This window comes from Salvelinus alpinus, chromosome 18 (assembly GCF_045679555.1).
Source record: "Salvelinus alpinus chromosome 18, SLU_Salpinus.1, whole genome shotgun sequence".
In the NCBI taxonomy this organism is placed as follows: Eukaryota; Metazoa; Chordata; class Actinopteri; order Salmoniformes; family Salmonidae; genus Salvelinus; species Salvelinus alpinus.
In genome coordinates, this window is record NC_092103.1 from 40,825,373 (window position 1) to 40,844,239 (window position 18,867).

At 43.7% G+C, this 18,867-nt stretch overlaps 1 protein-coding gene across 9 annotated transcripts in view; it reads right to left on the reverse strand.

Moving 5' to 3' along the window:
• LOC139544336 (3',5'-cyclic-AMP phosphodiesterase 4D-like) overlaps positions 1-18,867 on the reverse strand; it is a 335,143-nt gene that overhangs the window by 46,044 nt on the left and 270,232 nt on the right. For 5 of the 9 annotated variants that reach the window (XM_071351319.1, XM_071351323.1, XM_071351320.1 and 2 more), the window contains exons 2-6: positions 17,825-18,016; positions 15,247-15,309; positions 7,246-7,282; positions 6,894-6,970; positions 6,689-6,741 (exon numbers count right to left, since the gene is read on the reverse strand). In XM_071351319.1, coding sequence (XP_071207420.1) covers positions 6,689-6,741; positions 6,894-6,970; positions 7,246-7,282; positions 15,247-15,309; positions 17,825-18,016 — 422 coding nt within the window. Of the gene's footprint in view, positions 1-6,688; positions 6,742-6,893; positions 6,971-7,245; positions 7,283-15,246; positions 15,310-17,824; positions 18,017-18,867 lie in introns of those variants that run through there. The other 4 variants (XM_071351324.1, XM_071351322.1, XM_071351325.1 and 1 more) reach the window with 3 other exon arrangements.

Here is an 18,867-nt window from a genome sequence, read left to right on the forward strand (position 1 = left end):
AGCCCCCATGCTCCACGAGCTGAAAACCAAAAAACACACATGGAATCCAACGCCTACACACAAATCTTTCGACGGTCCGGACAGAGTTGTGCTCTATCCAACCCAGAGGATTCCCAGATTTGGGATAGCAGGAAAATCCATCTCACACATCTCTACATGATCAACACTCTTCCCAGGGATATCCAGAAGGAAAAACAGGAAAACTTCCTCAGCCTACCGTGATGAGGAGTCATCGACAAAGGAGAAGTCTAAGACAAAGCCAAGACCCCCCTTCCAAACACACACACACACACCTCCTCCTCTAAAGACAGAGAACCCCATTCGTAGCCCACAGACACACACACACACACACACACACACACACAGAGAGCCACGGTTGAGTTTATTTTCTGTCTCAAATCCCCTGTCCTCCCTGCAGCGATGACACAATGACGATGACCACTGCTCTGACAGACAGATGGACGGTCAGACAGATGGAGAGAAATGTCCAAGCGGGTCTGACTGTGGTTAAAGCAATACGTCAATAGGAGAGATGGCTGACTCAAAAAGCATGAGTTGAAAACGCTTGCTTCCTGTGAAAACACTGCTCAGCACACAAGAAGAGCCGGACTGGAGTAACAGACTACCCAGACTGGACTGGAGTCACAGGTTCAGATCTGAGCCCCTAACCACTGATACAGGGTCAGATGTCTACTGAACCCCCTCCAATGGTTAAAGTTGGTGTATAGTTGGTGTAATCTGTAGTTAGGTTAGTATCTAACGGTTAAGGTTGATGGATATGTCCTGTTCGAAGACTTCGCATCCTTCCTTCTTCCCTTCCTTGACGTAATCACTAAGCCATGATTTAACCTATCCAATCATGTTCTAGATCAGTGATATGACTATATGACTTGTGGTTATGACTATAAAAACAGACAAAGAAAACATGATGACAAACACATAAGCACGCACACAGACACTCACTGAGAGTATTCTGCCAGTGGGATTATGAATAGTAGTCAGTCAAGCTGAATCTCCTCATGATTAATCCTCATTAGGAAATGATGCAGGGGTATTTCCGCTCAGCCACATATTCCCGGTGTTTTTACCTAATCCTGGATCAGGGCAGACAACACTCTAGTCATCTGGAAATGTTCTAAATCGAAGATTTGTGGTGGAGCTTAGTTACGCTGCTAAACATATTAATGCTGCTATGTGTTGAGTTGTTTTAAGTTGTGTGTATATATATATATTGCTTATGGGGCTCCTGAGTGGCGCAGTGGTCTAAGACACTGCATCTCAGTACAAGAAGCATCACTGCAGTACCTGGTTAGAATCTAGGCTGCATCACATCTGGCCGTGATTGGGCGGCTCACAGTTGGCCCAGCATCGTCTGGGTTTGGCCGGGGTAGGCTGTCATTGTAAATAAGAATTTGTTCTTAACTGTAGGTTGTGGTGCTGGTGTTACAGTATGCTAGGCTGACTCTGTGAATGGCACCTTGTGTTCAGTATGTCTGCCTGTAGATGTGATGTCATGGGCTTGCACAGTGTTTGGGTAACCTCTCTGTGACTCATGTGATGGACAATGAAAGAGTAAGTGAGAGGAGGACAGAGCTACAAAGAGACAGAGTAGAAAACAAAAATGCATCTCTCTCTGGATCCCCCCTTTCTCTTAGCCTTTGCTTGCGTCTCCATCACCATCTTTGTTTCTCTCCCCCTCTCTGCATTCTCCTCATCTCTCTTCCCTTTTCTATATATTTATTTCTCTCGCACAAATGGCTGTGCAGACAGTCAGTGGCTGGGCTGGGGGGTTTCAGAAGCTTAAAAACAGGGGTCATCTTGAAGCAGGGGTCCTCTGTCCTTGCTGGCAACATCTCCTCTGACGTCAATAGCATCTCTCTCTCTTTCTCTGTCCTTCAAATGGCTGTGCAGAAAGTCAGTGGCTGGGCTGGGGGGTTTCAGAAGCTTAAAAACAGGGGTCCTCTTGAAGCAGGGGTCCTCTGTCCTTGCTGACAACATCTCCTATGACGTCAATGGCATTCTTCTCCTGCTCAGCGAGACACACCGGGCCCGCCCATCTCAGGGAAACGGCAAGGGCTCATGCTAAACCCTGGACCGGAGCTATAGAGGATCAGGAGTCCCAAGCAATTGTCAATAAAACAATGGTGCTTGGTAGAATTAGCTAACGGACTAGTTAGTGAGCTAGCTCGGGGTTTCCTATATCTCTACCAAAGTTCCTCTAGTCAATCCCTTATTTGATGTAGACTGCAGTAGTAGCACATCCCTGATTAGTTGACCAGTTGAATCAGGTGTGCTAGTACTGGAAGAGATCCAATACTGTGTATGGGTAGTCTAGGAGAGGTCTGGGAAACACTACCATAGGGGACGGACATGTATGTGCCCCGTAAATTGAACACTTCCACTGCTTTTCAGATTGCTGATAACATAAAAAAAAAAAAATGTCTTCATCCTTGTTTGATGGAAGACAACAGGGGTATGGTAATTGAATAAGGCGACATATGATCAACTGATGAATTCATGAAGACATCTGACTTAGAATAATATTTTTCTTTATGAATCTAATTAAACTTACAGTAAGTCTTGGGGTCACCAGTATTGACACATATACATCAATTAATCCCAACCTCAGCATTGATGTTATTAGGCAACATGGTCACATATTTTCGGTATCCTTGGAAATAAAGAGGGTGGCTATTTTTAGTTCTAAATAAACACTATATAAGTGGACGCCCCTTCAAATTAGTGGATTCGGCTATTTCAGCCACACCCGTTGCTGACAGGTGTATAAAATTGAGCACACAGCCATGCAATCTCCATAGAAAAACAATGGCAGTAGAATGGCCTTACTGAAGAGCTCAGTGACTTTCAATGTGGTACGGGTCATAGGATGCCACCTTTCCAACAAGTTAGTTCGTCAAATGTATGCCCTGCTAGAGCTGCGCCGGTAAAAAGGGCTTCATAAATACATCTGATTTGATTTGTTATTGTGAAGTGGAAACATCTAGGAACAACAACGGCTGAGCCGCAAAGTGGTAGGCTACACAAGCTCACAGAAAGAGACCGGCGAGTGCTGAAGCGTGTAGCTTGTAAAAATCATCTGTCCTTGGTTGCAACACTGACTACCGAGTTCCAAACTGCCTCTGGAAGCAACGTCAGTCCAAGAACTGTTCGTCGGGAGCTTCAGCTGCACACAAGCCTAAGAGGGCTTGTGGGGTGGCAGGTAGCCTAGTGGTTAGAGCATTGGGCCAGTAACAAAAAGGTCGCTAGATTGAATCCCCAAGCTGGGGCTGTTTTTCAGGGTTTGGGCTAGGCCCCTTTGTTCCAGTGAAGGGAAATCTCAACACTACAGCATACGATGACATTCTAGACGATTCTGTGTTTCCAACTTTGTGGCAACAGTTTGGGGAAGGCCCTTTCCTGTTTCAGCATGACAATGCCCCCATGAAAAAAGCGAGGTCCATACAGAAATGGTTTGTCGAGATCGGTGTGGAAGAACTTGACTGGCCTGCACAGAGCCCTGACCTCAACCCCATCTAACACCTTTGGGATGAATTGGAACGCTGACTGTGACCCAGGCCTAATTGCCCAACATAAGTGCCCGACCTCACTAATGCTCTTGTGGCTGAATGGAAGCAAGTTCCCGCAGCAATGTTCCAACATCTAGTGGAAAGCCTTCCCAGAAGAGTGGAGGCTGTTATAGCAGCAAAGGGGGGACCAACTCCATTTTAATGCCCATGATTTTGGAATGAGATGCTCGCGAGCCTTCACAACTTTTGGCCATGAAGTCTAGTCTAGAGCTCCTCCTCCACATAATCAAGTCGAATCAATTAGTATTAGCGGGTGCCAAGGATCAAGCTGGGTCTTGATTATTCTGGTTAATGAACTAGAATGGTACCATTACTTTTCCCAGTGGCTTCTTTTACAGATCCAATACAACTTCATTATGCAACAACGGAAATGGCACAGGTACAAAACACACATGCATGCACACAAACTTTAGAACGTCACAAGCCCTGTGTCGGTCACCTATGCTAGAGACACCAGCGTGGGATCATTAGATGTTCATGATAGCCCTACAATTTACATTACATTTACGTCATTTAGCTGACGCTCTTATCCAGAGCGACTTACAAACTGGAAAGTTCATACATATTCATCCTGGTCCCACCGTGGGGAATGAACCCACAACCCTAGCGTTGTAAGCGCCATGCTCTACCAACTGAGCCACACGGGACCAATAACATGGCAAGTGGTATTCAAGCTCAAATCTGTATTACAGTCATGCAGGAGTGAAAAAAACAGCTGAGTTAAGACAAGAAACCAATCTTAAAGACCAGTGTATTACTGTCCTTTGAATCATCAACTTTAAAGATGCTTTAGAAAGCACAACAGGACACCAATGTGTAAAACATGCTCTTTGTCTCCCTCTGCTGTATACATCTGGTACTGGTGTTGCAGTACCAACGCCATCACACACCATGTAACTCCAATAGTACCACCACCATCACTCACCAATGCACCCCAGAAGTCACTACAGTCCACAAACACTTAAAACATGCCTCCTTTTCTCCTTTATACCATGGGGCTATAACTGATCCATACATATATATTTTTTCACCTTTATTTAACCAGGTAGGCCCGTTGAGAACAAGTTCTCATTTACAACTGCGACCTGGCCAAGATAAAGCAAAGCAGTGCGACACAAACAACACAGAGTTACACATGGAATAAACAAACATACAGTCAATAACACAATAGAAAATTCTATATACAGTGTGTGCAAATGTAGTAAGATTAGGGAAGGCAATAAATAGGCCATAGTGGCGAAAATTATTACAATTTTGCAATTAAACACTGGAGTGATAGATGTGCAGAAGATGAATGTACAAGTAGAGATATTGGGGTGCAAAGGAGCAAAAAATAAATAACAATATGGGGATGAGGTAGTTGGGTGGGCTATTTACAGATGGGCTATGTACAGGTGCAATGATCTGTGAGCTGCACTGACAGCTGGTGTTTAAAGTTAGTGAGGGAGATATAAGACTCCAGCTTCAGTGAATTTTGCAATTCATTCCAGTCATTGGCAGTAGAGAACTGGAAGGAAAGGCGGCCAAAGGAGGAGTTGGCTTTGGGGATGACCAGTGAAATATACCTGCTGGAGCACGTGCTACGGGTGGGTGCTGCTATGATGACCAGTGAGCTGAGATAAGGCAGGGCTTTACCTAGCAAAGACTTATAGATGACCTGGAGCCAGTGGGTCTGGCGACAAATATGAAGCGAGGGCCAGCCAATGAGAGCATACAGGGTGCAGTGGTGGGTAGTATATGGGGCTTTGGTGACAAAACGGATGGCACTGTGATAGACTACATCCATGTTGCTGAGTAGAGTGTTGGAGGCTATTTTGTAAATGACGTCGCCGATGTCGAGGATTGGTAGGATAGTCAGTTTTACGAGGGTATGTTTGGCAGCATGAGTGAAGGATGCTTTGTTGCGAAATAGGAAGCCAATTCTAGATTTAATTTTGGATTGGAGATGCTTAATGTGAGCCTGGAAGGAGAGTTTACAGTCTAACCAGACACCCTAGGTATTGATTGACATGACATGATTGGATAAGTGAAAGCCTATTAACCAATCCAACCCTCTCAGATCCAGATCTGAAATCATTGCAAGGAATGAAGGAAGGAATGCAGGATGCACTGTATCAGAACCGAGCCAGATGTGTTCCCTGTCATACGACAAACCAACAAGACAGGATCTTGTTCATTAGGCACCAAACAGAATAAAACTGACGTAAACAAGGAGCGACTACCTGGACTTATCTGATAAGAAATGCTAATTTCCTGTTTTCAGTTGCAAAACGTTTTCCGTCGCGTGCTCTTATGAACACGACACTGGACTGAGGCCAACCAAAACGTTGTCCTCTGGCACGGCTCAATAGTAAATGTTCCCACATACAAACACTTCAGAGGATCAGCGTCCAACCCAATGAAACGCAGGCATGCATTCCAAGTTCAAAGTGGACATTAGAAGGCCCAAAAACATGTAAGTCCATGCACATGAGTTTTACTCAGAAAACTGGGAAGTGGAGTCCTCCTTCTGTAACCAAATCTATGTCCTGATTTTACTGGACAACAACACAGAAATGTATTGTATATGCTACTGCAATGCCCGCTGGAAGACGTTTGTAGATTACCTATGATGCCCACGGAGGAAAATGGTTGAAGTCAATTCAACTCACTACATTGCACTTGTGATTGAAAGAGTTCACTCAGGATCTTCATGTGAAAGAAAGCAACTGTCAGTCCACAGAAAGAGGTCCGCTGTCATATCAGTCCACAGAAAGAGGTCCGCTGTCATATCAGTCCACAGAAAGAGGTCCGCTGTCATATCAGTCCACAGAAAGAGGTCCGCTGTCATATCAGTCCACAGAAAGAGGTCCGCTGTCATATCAGTTCACAGAAAGAGGTCCGCTGTCATATCAGTTCACTTGGTTGCAGTACAGTGTGTGTGTGTGTGTGTGTGTGTGTGTGTGTGTGTGTGTGTGTGTGTGTGTGTGTGTGTGTGTGTGTGTGTGTGTGTGTGTGTGTGTGTGTGTGTGTGTGTGTGTGTGTGTGTGTGTGTGTGTGTGTGTGTGTGTGTGTGTGTGTGTGTGTGTGTGTGTGTGTGTGTGTGTGTGTGTTGGTCTTACCTGAGAAAGAGGACTTGGTGATGGGTGGTTGTTGGTTACACATAGGGGACCGCCTGTTAAAGGTAACCACAGAGAAATAAGGGTTTGATCAGGGATGTCTTTCCCTCACTCTTTCTCTCTCTGTCTGTCTCTGTCTCACCCCCCACCCTCTCTCTCACTCACTCACTCATACATTTTAGCAATACACTACAATGAATATACTCACTTGTTTGAGGCTCTGTCTTGTTGCAAGTTGGTTAGTGCAGCAAAGTTATTCCGTACCGTTCTCAAACTAGCCAGTACCTACACAGGGTGGGGTACATCGGGACACATCAGACACTATGTGACATCATGTCAACAGCAATAACGTCCTTAATTTATAAACAATGTCTTTGTGTACCAAAAACATGTTGGCCTTCGACATTATCTGAAGCAACTTGTACTGAGGTAAGAGTCAGGTCCCAAAAAATTATAAAGGTTTACCCAGCAGGCAAAACTTGCTATATGGTTTAATGATGTCATTTTAACCAGTTTTGCCCACTGTGGCAAAAGTGAAAGTGGAGCACATGGGCACTGACCTGTGCAAATGGTGTGACTATCAAGTCGTCGCCATGGCTGTAAGAGAGGAAGAGGAAGAGGAGGAAGAAGAGGAAGATGGTGTATTTACAATGTGAAAGCATACACATCCCGGTCCTCCTATCTCATTGGAAAAAGAAAGGTGAGGAAAATCAAATTCATGTTAAGATATCACATGCATTTGTCAACACAGATGAACCATATACGGTGATAGAAAAAATATATATACAATATACACTTACCCTGACAGTTTATTAGGTACACCAACTCGTTCACGCTCCTACAGACAGTGAGTCACGTGGCCGTGGCTTGTTATATAAAGCAGGCTGACAGGCATCGAGGCATTCAGTTACTGTTAGATTGAACGTTAGAATGGGCAAAACGTGTGACCTGTGTGACTTTGAGTGTGGTTTGATTGTCGGTGCCAGGCACACCGGATCCAGTATCTCAGAAATGGCCGCCCTCCTGGACTTTTCACGTACAACCTTGTCTAGGGTTTACTGATAATGGTACGACAAACAAAAAATATCCAGTCAGCTTGTTGATGAGAGGTCGAAGGAGAATGACAAGAATCGTGCAAGCCAACAGGCGGGCCACAAACAGACAGATAACGACGCAGTACAACAGTGGTGTGCAGAGCGACATTTCAGAACGCACAACTCGTCAATCCTTGTCATGGATGGGCTATTGCAGCAGACGACCACACCGGGTTCTACTCCTAAGCTAAAAACAAGAAGAAGCAGCTCCAGTGGACACGCGATCACCAACACTGGAAAATTGAGGAGTAGAAAAACATCTCCTGATCTGATAAATCTCGGTTCCTGTTGCATCATGCTCAGTCAGGATTTGGTGTAAGTAACATCAGTCCATGGACCCATCCTGCCTGGTGTCACTGGTACAGGCTGGTGTACTGATGTGTGGAATGTTTTACTGGCACACGTTAGGTCCCTTGATACCAATTGAGTAACAAACATGTCCAACACTTTGTAGAATGCATGTCCTGAAGAATTCAGGCTCTTCTGGAGGCAAGATGGGTGTACCTAATAAACTGGCCGGTTTATTTATGATTTTTTTTTTATATATTAAATGTAGTTGTATTGTATTGGAATATAGGGTTTGTCTGTGTGACAAGGTACAGCAAGGCAGGAGAAAAGCACACTGTGTCAAACAAAGATTCAAAACATGAGTTTAATGAAAGTAGTCATCCTTTTGCACCAGTGAATGCAGAAGTATCAGATGTTTGGGGAAAGAGCGAGCAGGACCGTTGATGCAGCCTGAATGCTGACATCTTGACTCAGGTCTTCTGTTGCTGTGCCATCATGTGCCCATACATATAGGTGTGTTTGAAGCACAATCAACTATGAAATAAAATAAGGCTAGTTTTTTCTCAATTTCCGCCTGAATGACGTGCCCGAAGTAAACTACCTGTTGCTCAGGCACTGAAGCCAGGATATGTATATAATTGTTACCATTGGAAATAAAACACTTTTAAGTTTGTAGAAATGTTAAAATAATGTAGGAGAATATAACACAATAGATATGGTAGGAGAAAATCCAAAGAAACACCAACCAGAATTGTTTTGAGAGAGAGACCATCCTCTTACAATGGCAAGTATAAGGGCACACTCAATTCTAGCTCCCAGGATGCAATTCCTATGGCTTCCACAGGGTTTCAGCAGTCTAAGAAATATCAGTTTTAGTACAGGGACACAGTCTTGAAAATTTGTGTTTGCCCGCGCCATGAAGAAAGGATGCACCTGCAAAAATCGGTTTCCTATTGAACATAGTTCTTTCCATAAGAAATATTATAGTTTGATTACATTTTAGGGTATCTGAGGTGTAAATAGAAACGTATTTTGACTTGTTGAAACACAGTTTAGGGGTAGATTTTCAGATTCCTTTCTCTGCATGTTGAACGAGTGGATTACTCAAATCGATGGCGCCAACTAAACAGACTTTTTGGGATATAAAGAACAATTTTACCTAACAAAACAACACTACATGTTATAGCTGTAACCCTTTGGATGACAAATCAGAGGAAGATTTTCAAAAAGTAAGTAAATATTTAATTTATGAAACCTGTGCCGGTGGAAAAATATTTTTATATGGGGCGCCGTCCTCAAACAATCGCATGGCATGCTTTCACTGTAATAGCTAATGTAAATCAGACAGTGCAGTTAGATTAACAAGAATTTAAGCTTTCAACCGATGTAAGACACTTGTATGTACCTAAATGGTTAATATTTATAATTTTTATGATTATTTATTTGAACTGTGCGCCCTCCAGTTTCATCGGAAGTTGTCCTGCTATACCCTTTTGCACTGAATCTCTGTTAATGACCTTAATTATCAATTCCTCAATCCATGTGTTACAAAAACTATTAACTAGCCTATTAATATTGTTGCACTCGCTAAGTCTAGGGGTCTTAGGCCTAGTTAACTGGTCTGTAACCCTCCATATAATAACACAATGTTTTATTAGCTGGAGTGTTAGTTGGAGAGATCTTGCCAGAGTTTCGGCACTTGTCCCATTCTGTTGTTGACAACTACTGACTGTCTGTCCATATGGAGGAGCTGTGAAACTCTTAGGCAATGAAGGACGTGTACTCTCCCAAAGGTCAGGTCTAAATACATCCGCTGACAGAGAGACAAGGACAGTTACAGCCGCTAAGAAAGCTATTCTCTCTCACAGTCATTGCTTTCTATGGCCTCATCTGTCTCCCTCCATGTCACTACTCCCTCTCTTTCTACTGTATCTCTTCCACTCTGTCATTATTCCCCCAAGTTTTTCTACCCACTGTTGGTGTCCACAATGGAGATCTTAGTACCCTTCTCTCTCATTTCTATTGGTTTCTGTTTAACACAACCAGGGCTCTATTTGAACAAACCTAACTCAATGGTAAATCTTAGCACTGGCAGTAGCACAAAAGGTTCGGGGGTGTGTCAGGAATATTTTTGCTATTTTCACAACCAGAATTATGGGCGCAGTAGTTGGCAATGGTGAGAAAGGGCTGGGTTTTGAAGAATAAATAAGTTGAAGGTGTGTCGAGACTTGACCCCTCACTGGCCAATTAGAACGTGCTCCATTGCTAAATATGTGGTTGCTTCAGGTTGTGTATTTACAGTCTTTTATAGATTGCATGAAATGTTAGTCCGTTATAACTCAGTTTGTTAAATAGCCTACAGAAACAAAATGTAGGCCTATCCCATATTTGCTAAATATGTTGAACATGTTTATGAACAGTAATTGCGTGGCTTCAATATCGAAATATATTGTAAACATAGCATTTGCACTGATTTAGGCCTACTGTAAAATGCATTATGTCTGAGCCATGGACAAGCCAAACGTTGTCAATAAGTAGGATTACATTCACTATTGATGAGACTTAAAAAGACAGTGAATAAATTGTATCAAATTCTAATAAAACGAAACAACCACTTGTTTTAAACAGGCTATGTCTAAATACAGTTACAGGAATCATATTTGCTCCCAGTGGGCATATAATAAGTAAGAATATGGAAGGTTTTACACACATCCAAACTTTTCACAGGAGCTGGCAAAAGATCCAATATAAAGAGAAAGGAGAAATGTCCACTCACTGCTACTGCTCCCAAATATATATATATATAGTTATAGCTTTCCATCGGCTGTAAAGGTGTGCGTAACTGGTGGCAGGGAAGTCATACGCAGGAGAGCAGAACTAGGTAATAGCCGGAGCTGTTTAATTTCAAAACCAACGGCATCAACAAATAACCAACATGGGTACAAAACCCGACGCGCACCAGTAAACATGTGCACAAGCTATACACAAGTATAGCCTCATCAGCCAAAACCTCCCCTAACCCGGGCGACGCCAAGTCCTATGGGACTCCCGATCACAGCCGGTTGTGATACAGCCCGGGCTCGAACTTACAAGTGGATTCAGCACCACAGACATCGATCGGAATTCCCGCGATTTGACATGTCCAACAGAGGAAAGTGGAAAATGCATTCTTTGACGAAATGATAAACGGGAAACAATAAGCAGTCTTTTTAATAACTTGATGTTCTGACACAGGCTTCTTACAGTCACTGACACCTTTTATGCAATGGGCATAATGAGTCCAAACATTTCACAGAAGCTGGACAAAAACAATGTCCGATATGAATAAAAAAGGGGAATGTCTGTTGACTGTTTTCTGCTTGTGATATTTTCATAAAACATTGGTGATTTACATATGGCTACGGTGTTGGCGTCCGATGTAGAAATGAATGTCATAACCAACTGATTAACCGCTAGGACCAGCTTTTGGTCAGTCTTAAACATGTTTTTAAGGACACACCTCAAAAATGCAGCCCTCAATCTCTCAACTATCTGTTCTATCCTAATACTTCTCTCCCTGCCTCTTTCTTTCTCAGCTCTATCAGTTTCTAACCCTCTCTGCCAAGTTCTTTCACTCTCTATCCTTCGCTCTCTCCCCTCAGTAGCTCCTGACTGTCTCTTGATTGCCCCAGAAGTGGCGTCAGAGCTACTTGGGTTTGTTTCATGGGAGAACCAATCGATTTCCCCAAATGTGTCTTTGGCCTTGGACAAATTGACCCTTGCTTAGAGGATGAGGATAGTTGAGACTAGCATAGTTGTATTACTTACTGCTGTGTGGAGCTAAAGTTTGAGTTTAGCTAGAGTTTTGGCCTAAAAGTTTCTTCTTTGGCTCGTATGAGCATTTTAATGAAGACTTGTTTACAGTTGAGTTTCTGCAGATATTACAGATCTTTTTAAACAAAAACTTTCTGAGCAAATTGTTCAACAACAACAGATGAGAAGGATGAATCTTCCCTGGCCACAAGTTTCTCAACTTCAAGTGTCAGTTGTTTTCCAGCAACTGGTGCATAGAATCCCCTCTACTTACAAACTCAAACAGGAAAAAATCAAGTGTAACTTTTATAAAGCTTAGCACTGCATTAAGAAACAAATGAATGGTTGGCCAAGTACTTGTTCAGTTAAGCATGTGTTAATCTGCAATGCATTAGATTGGAAGTGGATTCCCATAACACAGAATGCATGCATTCTCTCACTAACACAATGAAACAGTCCCATGCATGGATACCAGTGTACTCAGAGGTACCACACACAGTGGAGGAGTCGGGTGGCAGCTTCTCGATAGATACCCCAGGAAGGAGTGCGCTTAAGCGGGCATTAGTGCAGGGAGAAGCAGGGTAGGGTAAGGGAGAGAGGGGTAGGAGGCATCAGCTCATTTCCAATAGACAGAGGGACCAGTGTCTTTCAGTCCTGGAGATCTAGACAGGGTGTGCAGGTTTTTATTCTAGCCCTTCACTAATACATCTGATTCAACAGTGCTCGAACAACCCCGGAGGGCCCAAGGACCAGGGTTGAACAACACTGCCTCAGAAGAACAACCCCGGAGGGCCCAAGGACCAGGGTTGAACAACACTGCCTCAGAAGAACAACCCCGGAGGGCCCAAGGACCAGGGTTGAACAACACTGCCTCAGAAGAACAACCCCGGAGGGCCCAAGGACCAGGGTTGAACAACACTGCCTCAGAAGAACAACCCCGGAGGGCCCAAGGACCAGGGTTGAACAACACTGCCTCAGAAGAACAACCCCGGAGGGCCCAATGACCAGGGTTGAACAACACTGCCTCAGAAGGTTCCTCCCAAAGGAAACATACCCTCTTCGATAGTCATTGGGCTCGCTGAAGAACCGTCCCATTTCACGCATGGTTTTTGTCGCTCGTGGTCTCATAATGGCTCCTGAGGTTTGCGGTCTGTCGAGTGTGTGTGTGTCTGAGTGTGTGTATATGAGCGCAGGCGCAAGTTATGCCTAGTTAACTGAGCGCCCTATCACAACTGACACACAGAAAGGTCGACGTTCCATGGGAAGCGTAGTGCCACTCTCACACACCGCTATCAGACATGGCTAGTATGGAATGTGCTACAAATAAAGCTGGCTAAACTTAGCTCCCCTGACGCTCTTGACTCCCGTACTGCAAATTAAATATCACTATCAAAGTGTTCATTCAGCATAAAAGTATGTTTTCCCCCCTTAAACAGGAATTGTCTGTAAGTATTGCAAAAAGAAGTTGAAAGTAGCCTGGATGTAGTAGCCAGACTGTTCAAGTAATCGACAAGGACAGATCATTTTCAACGATGGTGAATTGGCTATGAAGCAACAACACACTGGCAGCGGGCTATGTTGAAAGTGCCGAATCACTTTTAGGTCGTCCATCCTCAACTCTTTCAGGCCGCTGGAGACATATCAGTTACATGTTATGATGGCATCACCTGATAGCGCTCCTCCTTCCCTTTCTGCATATCGGGTGGGATTATAGTGGAAGCTCATGACAGAGCTCCCATAGGCCTTTGCATTATGCATAAAGGGGGTGTCGAGTTACGGCGAGTGAGCAAACGAGCCTCCTCCGAGCCAAATTAAAACCCCTTTGAAGACCGTTGCTCATTTTGTAGAAAAGCCACAGTCACCTTCTCAATTTCAGTTTGTCTTGCAGTTTGTATCGTCATTCATTAATTTGTGCTCATCACAATTGTAGTTTTGGTTCTGATAATGTAATGGCTTTAGATTTACTGTAACATCTAGCCCTATCTGCTGACAGACTGATAACTACACTTTCCACTTTTGTGGATGTTAGTCAAAGTAAAACTGAGTTTAACATATGTAGGTATCTTGCATCTTAATGTATTTATAAGAATTCTGAATAAATGAACGAATGAATGTCCAGTGTACAAAAGCATCAAAACGCCTAGCTCTGGTACAAAGCGCTAGTGCTCCTTCCTCAACTACTTAGTAGAATAGTTGAGAAAGACACACTGGACCAGAACTACGAAACGCCTACTATTACAATGACTTCAACTCTGTTCAAAATAGGAGATGGAGAAAGTGGTAAACAAATGATCAGGATAGGGTTGGAGTAGGGGGAAGTTTGTAACACTGCTTCTTTACATGCCATGCAGTCTTCGTAAAACAAAAGATGAAGCATCACACATGTTAGATGAGACAACGATGTTCTGAGACCCAGAGACTAGGCCTAATCTCGAGTCTAAACCCATAAACCAGACTTTGATCCATCCCTTCATGCCATGTCATTGGGATGTTCCACTGCAATTTTCCACAGGGGTGGAAAGATCTACCAGAGTGCACCACTAGGGAAGGATTTGGGGGGTGAGGTTTTAATGCCCAGAATACTAAACCATGTCTTTAACTCTCTAAACCGTCAGCCTCTCTCTGGCTGTGAGTGTCAATCAAATTTAGGGAGACACATTTCCTGAATTCTCATTCAATCTGGTAATTTGTTTGTATTTTTGTACCATTCTGCGCATTAAAGAGGAGGATGTATTGGATACACGTGCGTCTAACGTGATTGGTCTGTGATGTGAGGTGTGAGCAGCAAGGCAGAGACAGGCACAGCATTCCTCCGTAACAGCATGGTCAGCGCGTGCTGTTAGTGTGTGTGGTGGGGGCTAACACTTTAGCAGACGCCTCCGTCATAAGGCCTTCATAACACTGTCATAACATGACAAAACATGACATAATGATACCGTCATTAAACAAGCCTTTGACGTGGCAGACGAGCCACGACAGCTGTCCTCTTATGAAAACTGAGCTTTTGCCCAAACAACGTTGCATGGGAGAGCTAGCAAACTAGCTAGCTGGCTAGCTTTGTTTTTCCCCAACCGGTTCTTGGGGACCCCAAGCTATTTCACACATTTTTTCAGCTACAACACTAGCACACCTGAATCAGATATGTTTTTTCTTGAATAGACCAAAAATGTGCAACAGCTGGGGTCCTTGACAAACAGGCTGGGTAACATTGGGATTACATAGCTAGTTTTCCTAAACAACAGTTTGTGTTACGGCTGTCAATAGTCAGGTGTCAAAAAATGAACATGGTAGTGACTGTGTCATAACCATGGCAGTGCATTGGCCCTTATGAAGAAGGGGTGAAACTAAGTGTTAGCGACTGGAGTTGGTCTGCAGGGCCTCACTTACTGTCCACTAATGACGGGCTCAGACCGTCGCGAGGTCAGGCCTGGCCTCTGCAGGTGGTTATTCCTATCGATAAGAACACAAAATGGAGGACACTGAGCGAGTCAGTTTTGTTGTGTCATTCAGGGTCTCTGTCTTGCGTCATTTCAACATCTTTTGCCCAGTTTATCCCGCTGGGAGGTCAGATAGTCTGATGAATGACTTTCTGTCCAGATGGTCTTAGATAAGGTCAGTATGACACCAGCGGAGTTAGACCTCGGTGTAACAGAGGAGTCAGGAAGACGGGGCCTAGTTTGTACTCTGTCGCCTTTCACAAAGAGGATGCAGTGACATAAATAGCCAATGTGCATCCTCATATGGAATGAACTGAGAAACAGAAGGCAACATTGAGAGCAGCACTGTGGAAGGTTAAGACAAACATGTCAGATACATATATTTAGACACAAGCAAGGATGACTTCAGTCCACTGTCTGTCTCTCAACAGAGAGAGGACAACATGACTTCAGTCCACTGTCTGTCTCTCAACAGAGAGAGGACAACATGACTTCAGTCCACTGTCTGTCTCTCAACAGAGAGAGGACAACATGACTTCAGTCCACTGTCTGTCTCTCAACAGAGAGAGGACAACATGACTTCAGTCCACTGTCTGTCTCTCAACAGAGAGAGGACAACATGACTTCAGTCCACTGTCTGTCTCTCAACAGAGAGGACAACATGACTTCAGTCCACTGTCTGTCTCTCAACAGAGAGAGGACAACATGACTTCAGTCCACTGTGTCTCTCAACAGAGAGAGGACAACATGACTTCAGTCCACTGTCTGTCTCTCAACAGAGAGAGGACAACATGACTTCAGTCCACTGTCTGTCTCTCAACAGAGAGAGGACAACATGACTTCAGTCCACTGTCTGTCTCTCAACAGAGAGAGGACAACATGACTTCAGTCTACTGTTTGATCCTCCTGATGGAAGGACAACATGGAGGACAGTGTCCTGGTATGTACTTATAGGGCATTAAAGATAGGGCAGATGAATAGAGAGAGAGAGAGAGAGAGAGAGAGAGAGAGAGAGAGAGAGAGAGAGAGAGAGAGAGAGAGAGAGAGAGAGAGAGAGAGAGAGAGAGAGAGAGAGAGAGAGAGAGAGAGAGAGAGAGAGAGAGAGAGAGAGAGAGAGAGAGAGAGAGAAAGAGAGAGAGAGATGGAATTGAGGATTCAGTGTTTCCCCTATATTCATAGCTGAAAAAAATCCTAGGGGAAAAACTGGAGGATCCCATCATATGTGGAGCGACAGGAGGACAGGGGTAGGCAACCCTGGTTCTGAGTACCTCTGGTACTGCAGGATTTCGTTCTAACCAGGCACCACACCTGTCTCTACTAATTACCTCACCAACTGAGAAGATCCATTAATTGATCAATTAAATTGGATACATTTCACCAACATGGTATTCCATGTCTAAAGCGAAACTAAAGCGAAACTTTAGGTACCTCCGGCACATCAGAACCAGAGTTGTTAACTCCCTGCTCCAGGGGTTCCACAGTTTCTCAATGTCATTTCCCATAAGAAACCCTCTGATTAAAGAGGAGTGACTGAGTCAAAAGTTTATTATAGCTAAGTTTACACAGTCAGACCAATTCTGATGTTTTATTTACTAATTGGTCTTCTGGCCAAGCAGATCAGCTCTTTTGCCAGTAATTGAGCCAAATATCAGAATTGTGCTACCTGTGTAAACACAGCCTATGACTTCCGAGAGCATATTCTGGGACATTTATGTGCCGAGGTCAACAAGGTCAACGTCATGCTGTGTAGAAGACAGAGAGAGGGCCTGGTGCCCTGGTTTGTAATGTCTGTTTAAATCCCATGATGACTAGTGGGAACAGACTCATGATACTTCCTGGGAAAAGAGTCTCGTATGAGATGTACTACTTCAGATGAAAGTCACTAGTCCAGATTACAGGCCACAAAAATCCCATTTGGAGGACCGTTATTTTTAGCCATTCAATAATAGCTTCTTACAAATATTTGAACTTGGGAGGGATTAGTTTGTATTACATTTGTATGGAAAATTCAGCCACAGGTCACCTACTCGGTACATACTGGCGGGCCGATGAGTGATTTACAATCGAGGCATCTAAATAACAGGCTCATTACTTCAGGGTAGTTTAGTAAGTTTAGTAGTGAATATTTTCCAATACTTTCGACCTGACCTGATCTCAACAAACTCTCTGGGAGACAAAATGGAACATAACATTCAAGTCATGTTTAGGGAGCACCAAATCCACCATCAATCATTTAATTTAGTTTCAATCACTGTTAAAGACCACTCTTTGACTTACCATAACTTAACACCATGTATATTGTCCTGATAGAAACACATGCTTGTTTTAACATCTTTAGAACAATTGTTCAGATTAGGGATGTCAATGGTTAACCAGTTAGCTCGTTAGCTCATTAGTCAGCCAAAATAAATTAGCCAGCTAAGATGATCAGTTTAATGGTTATAATGTGTATTATTAGAGAAAGTCACAATCAACAATGGTTTAGAAAGGGAGAAGAAGTACAAGAGACATGTAGGATTTGCACTCACATGTCACTGGCGATGGAGGAGTTTCTGGACATGGACTTGGGGGACAGGTCGTAGTCCGAGTCCGAGCGGTAGAGGAAGGACTCTCTCCGCTGACTGTGGACAAAGTTGGCCTGCAGGACGAGCCCTGACCCTGGACTGGCCATGGGGTCCAGGGGGCTGCGTCCCGATGATGTGCCATTGTCAACATCGAAGCTACGGAGAAACAGAGAGATTAAATGTTAGAAGAGAGGTGTTCACATTCACAATCCAAAAATATGCTTTTGCTCATTAGCGTTGGAAGATGTACCCCTTTTTGCCCAATGGGGTATTTTATGGACAATATTTCTGGAGAGTACCCCCAGAGGTAAAAGTTCCTTGTTGAACCACGTAAGTATAGTCTCTGTAGATCTACCTGAGTATAGCCTCTGTAGCACTACCTGTATATAGCCTCTGTACAACTACCTGAGTATAGCCTCTGTAGAACTACCTGAGTATAGTCTCTGTAGGACTACCTGAGTATAGTCTCTGTAGAACTACCTGAGTATAGTCTCTGTAGAACTACCTGAGTATAGCCTCTGTAGATCTACCTGAGTATAGTCTCTGTATAACTACCTGAGTATAGCCTCTGTAGATCTACCTGAGTATAGTCTCTGTAGAACTACCTGAGTATAGTCTCTGTAGGACTACCTGAGTATAGTCTCTGTAGAACTACCTGAGTATAGTCTCTGTAGAACTACATGAGTATAGCCTCTGTAGCACTACCTGTATATAGCCTCTGTACAACTACCTGAGTATAGTCTCTGTAGAACTACCTGAGTATGGTCTCTGTAGCACTACCTGTATATAGCCTCTGTACAACTACCTGAGTATAGCCTCTGTAGAACTACCTGAGTATAGTCTCTGTAGGACTACCTGAGTATAGTCTCTGTAGATCTACCTGAGTATAGTCTATGTAGAACTACCTGAGTATAGTCTCTGTAGAACTACCTGAGTATAGTCTCTGTAGGACTACCTGAGTATAGTCTATGTAGAACTACCTGAGTATAGTCTCTGTACAACTACCT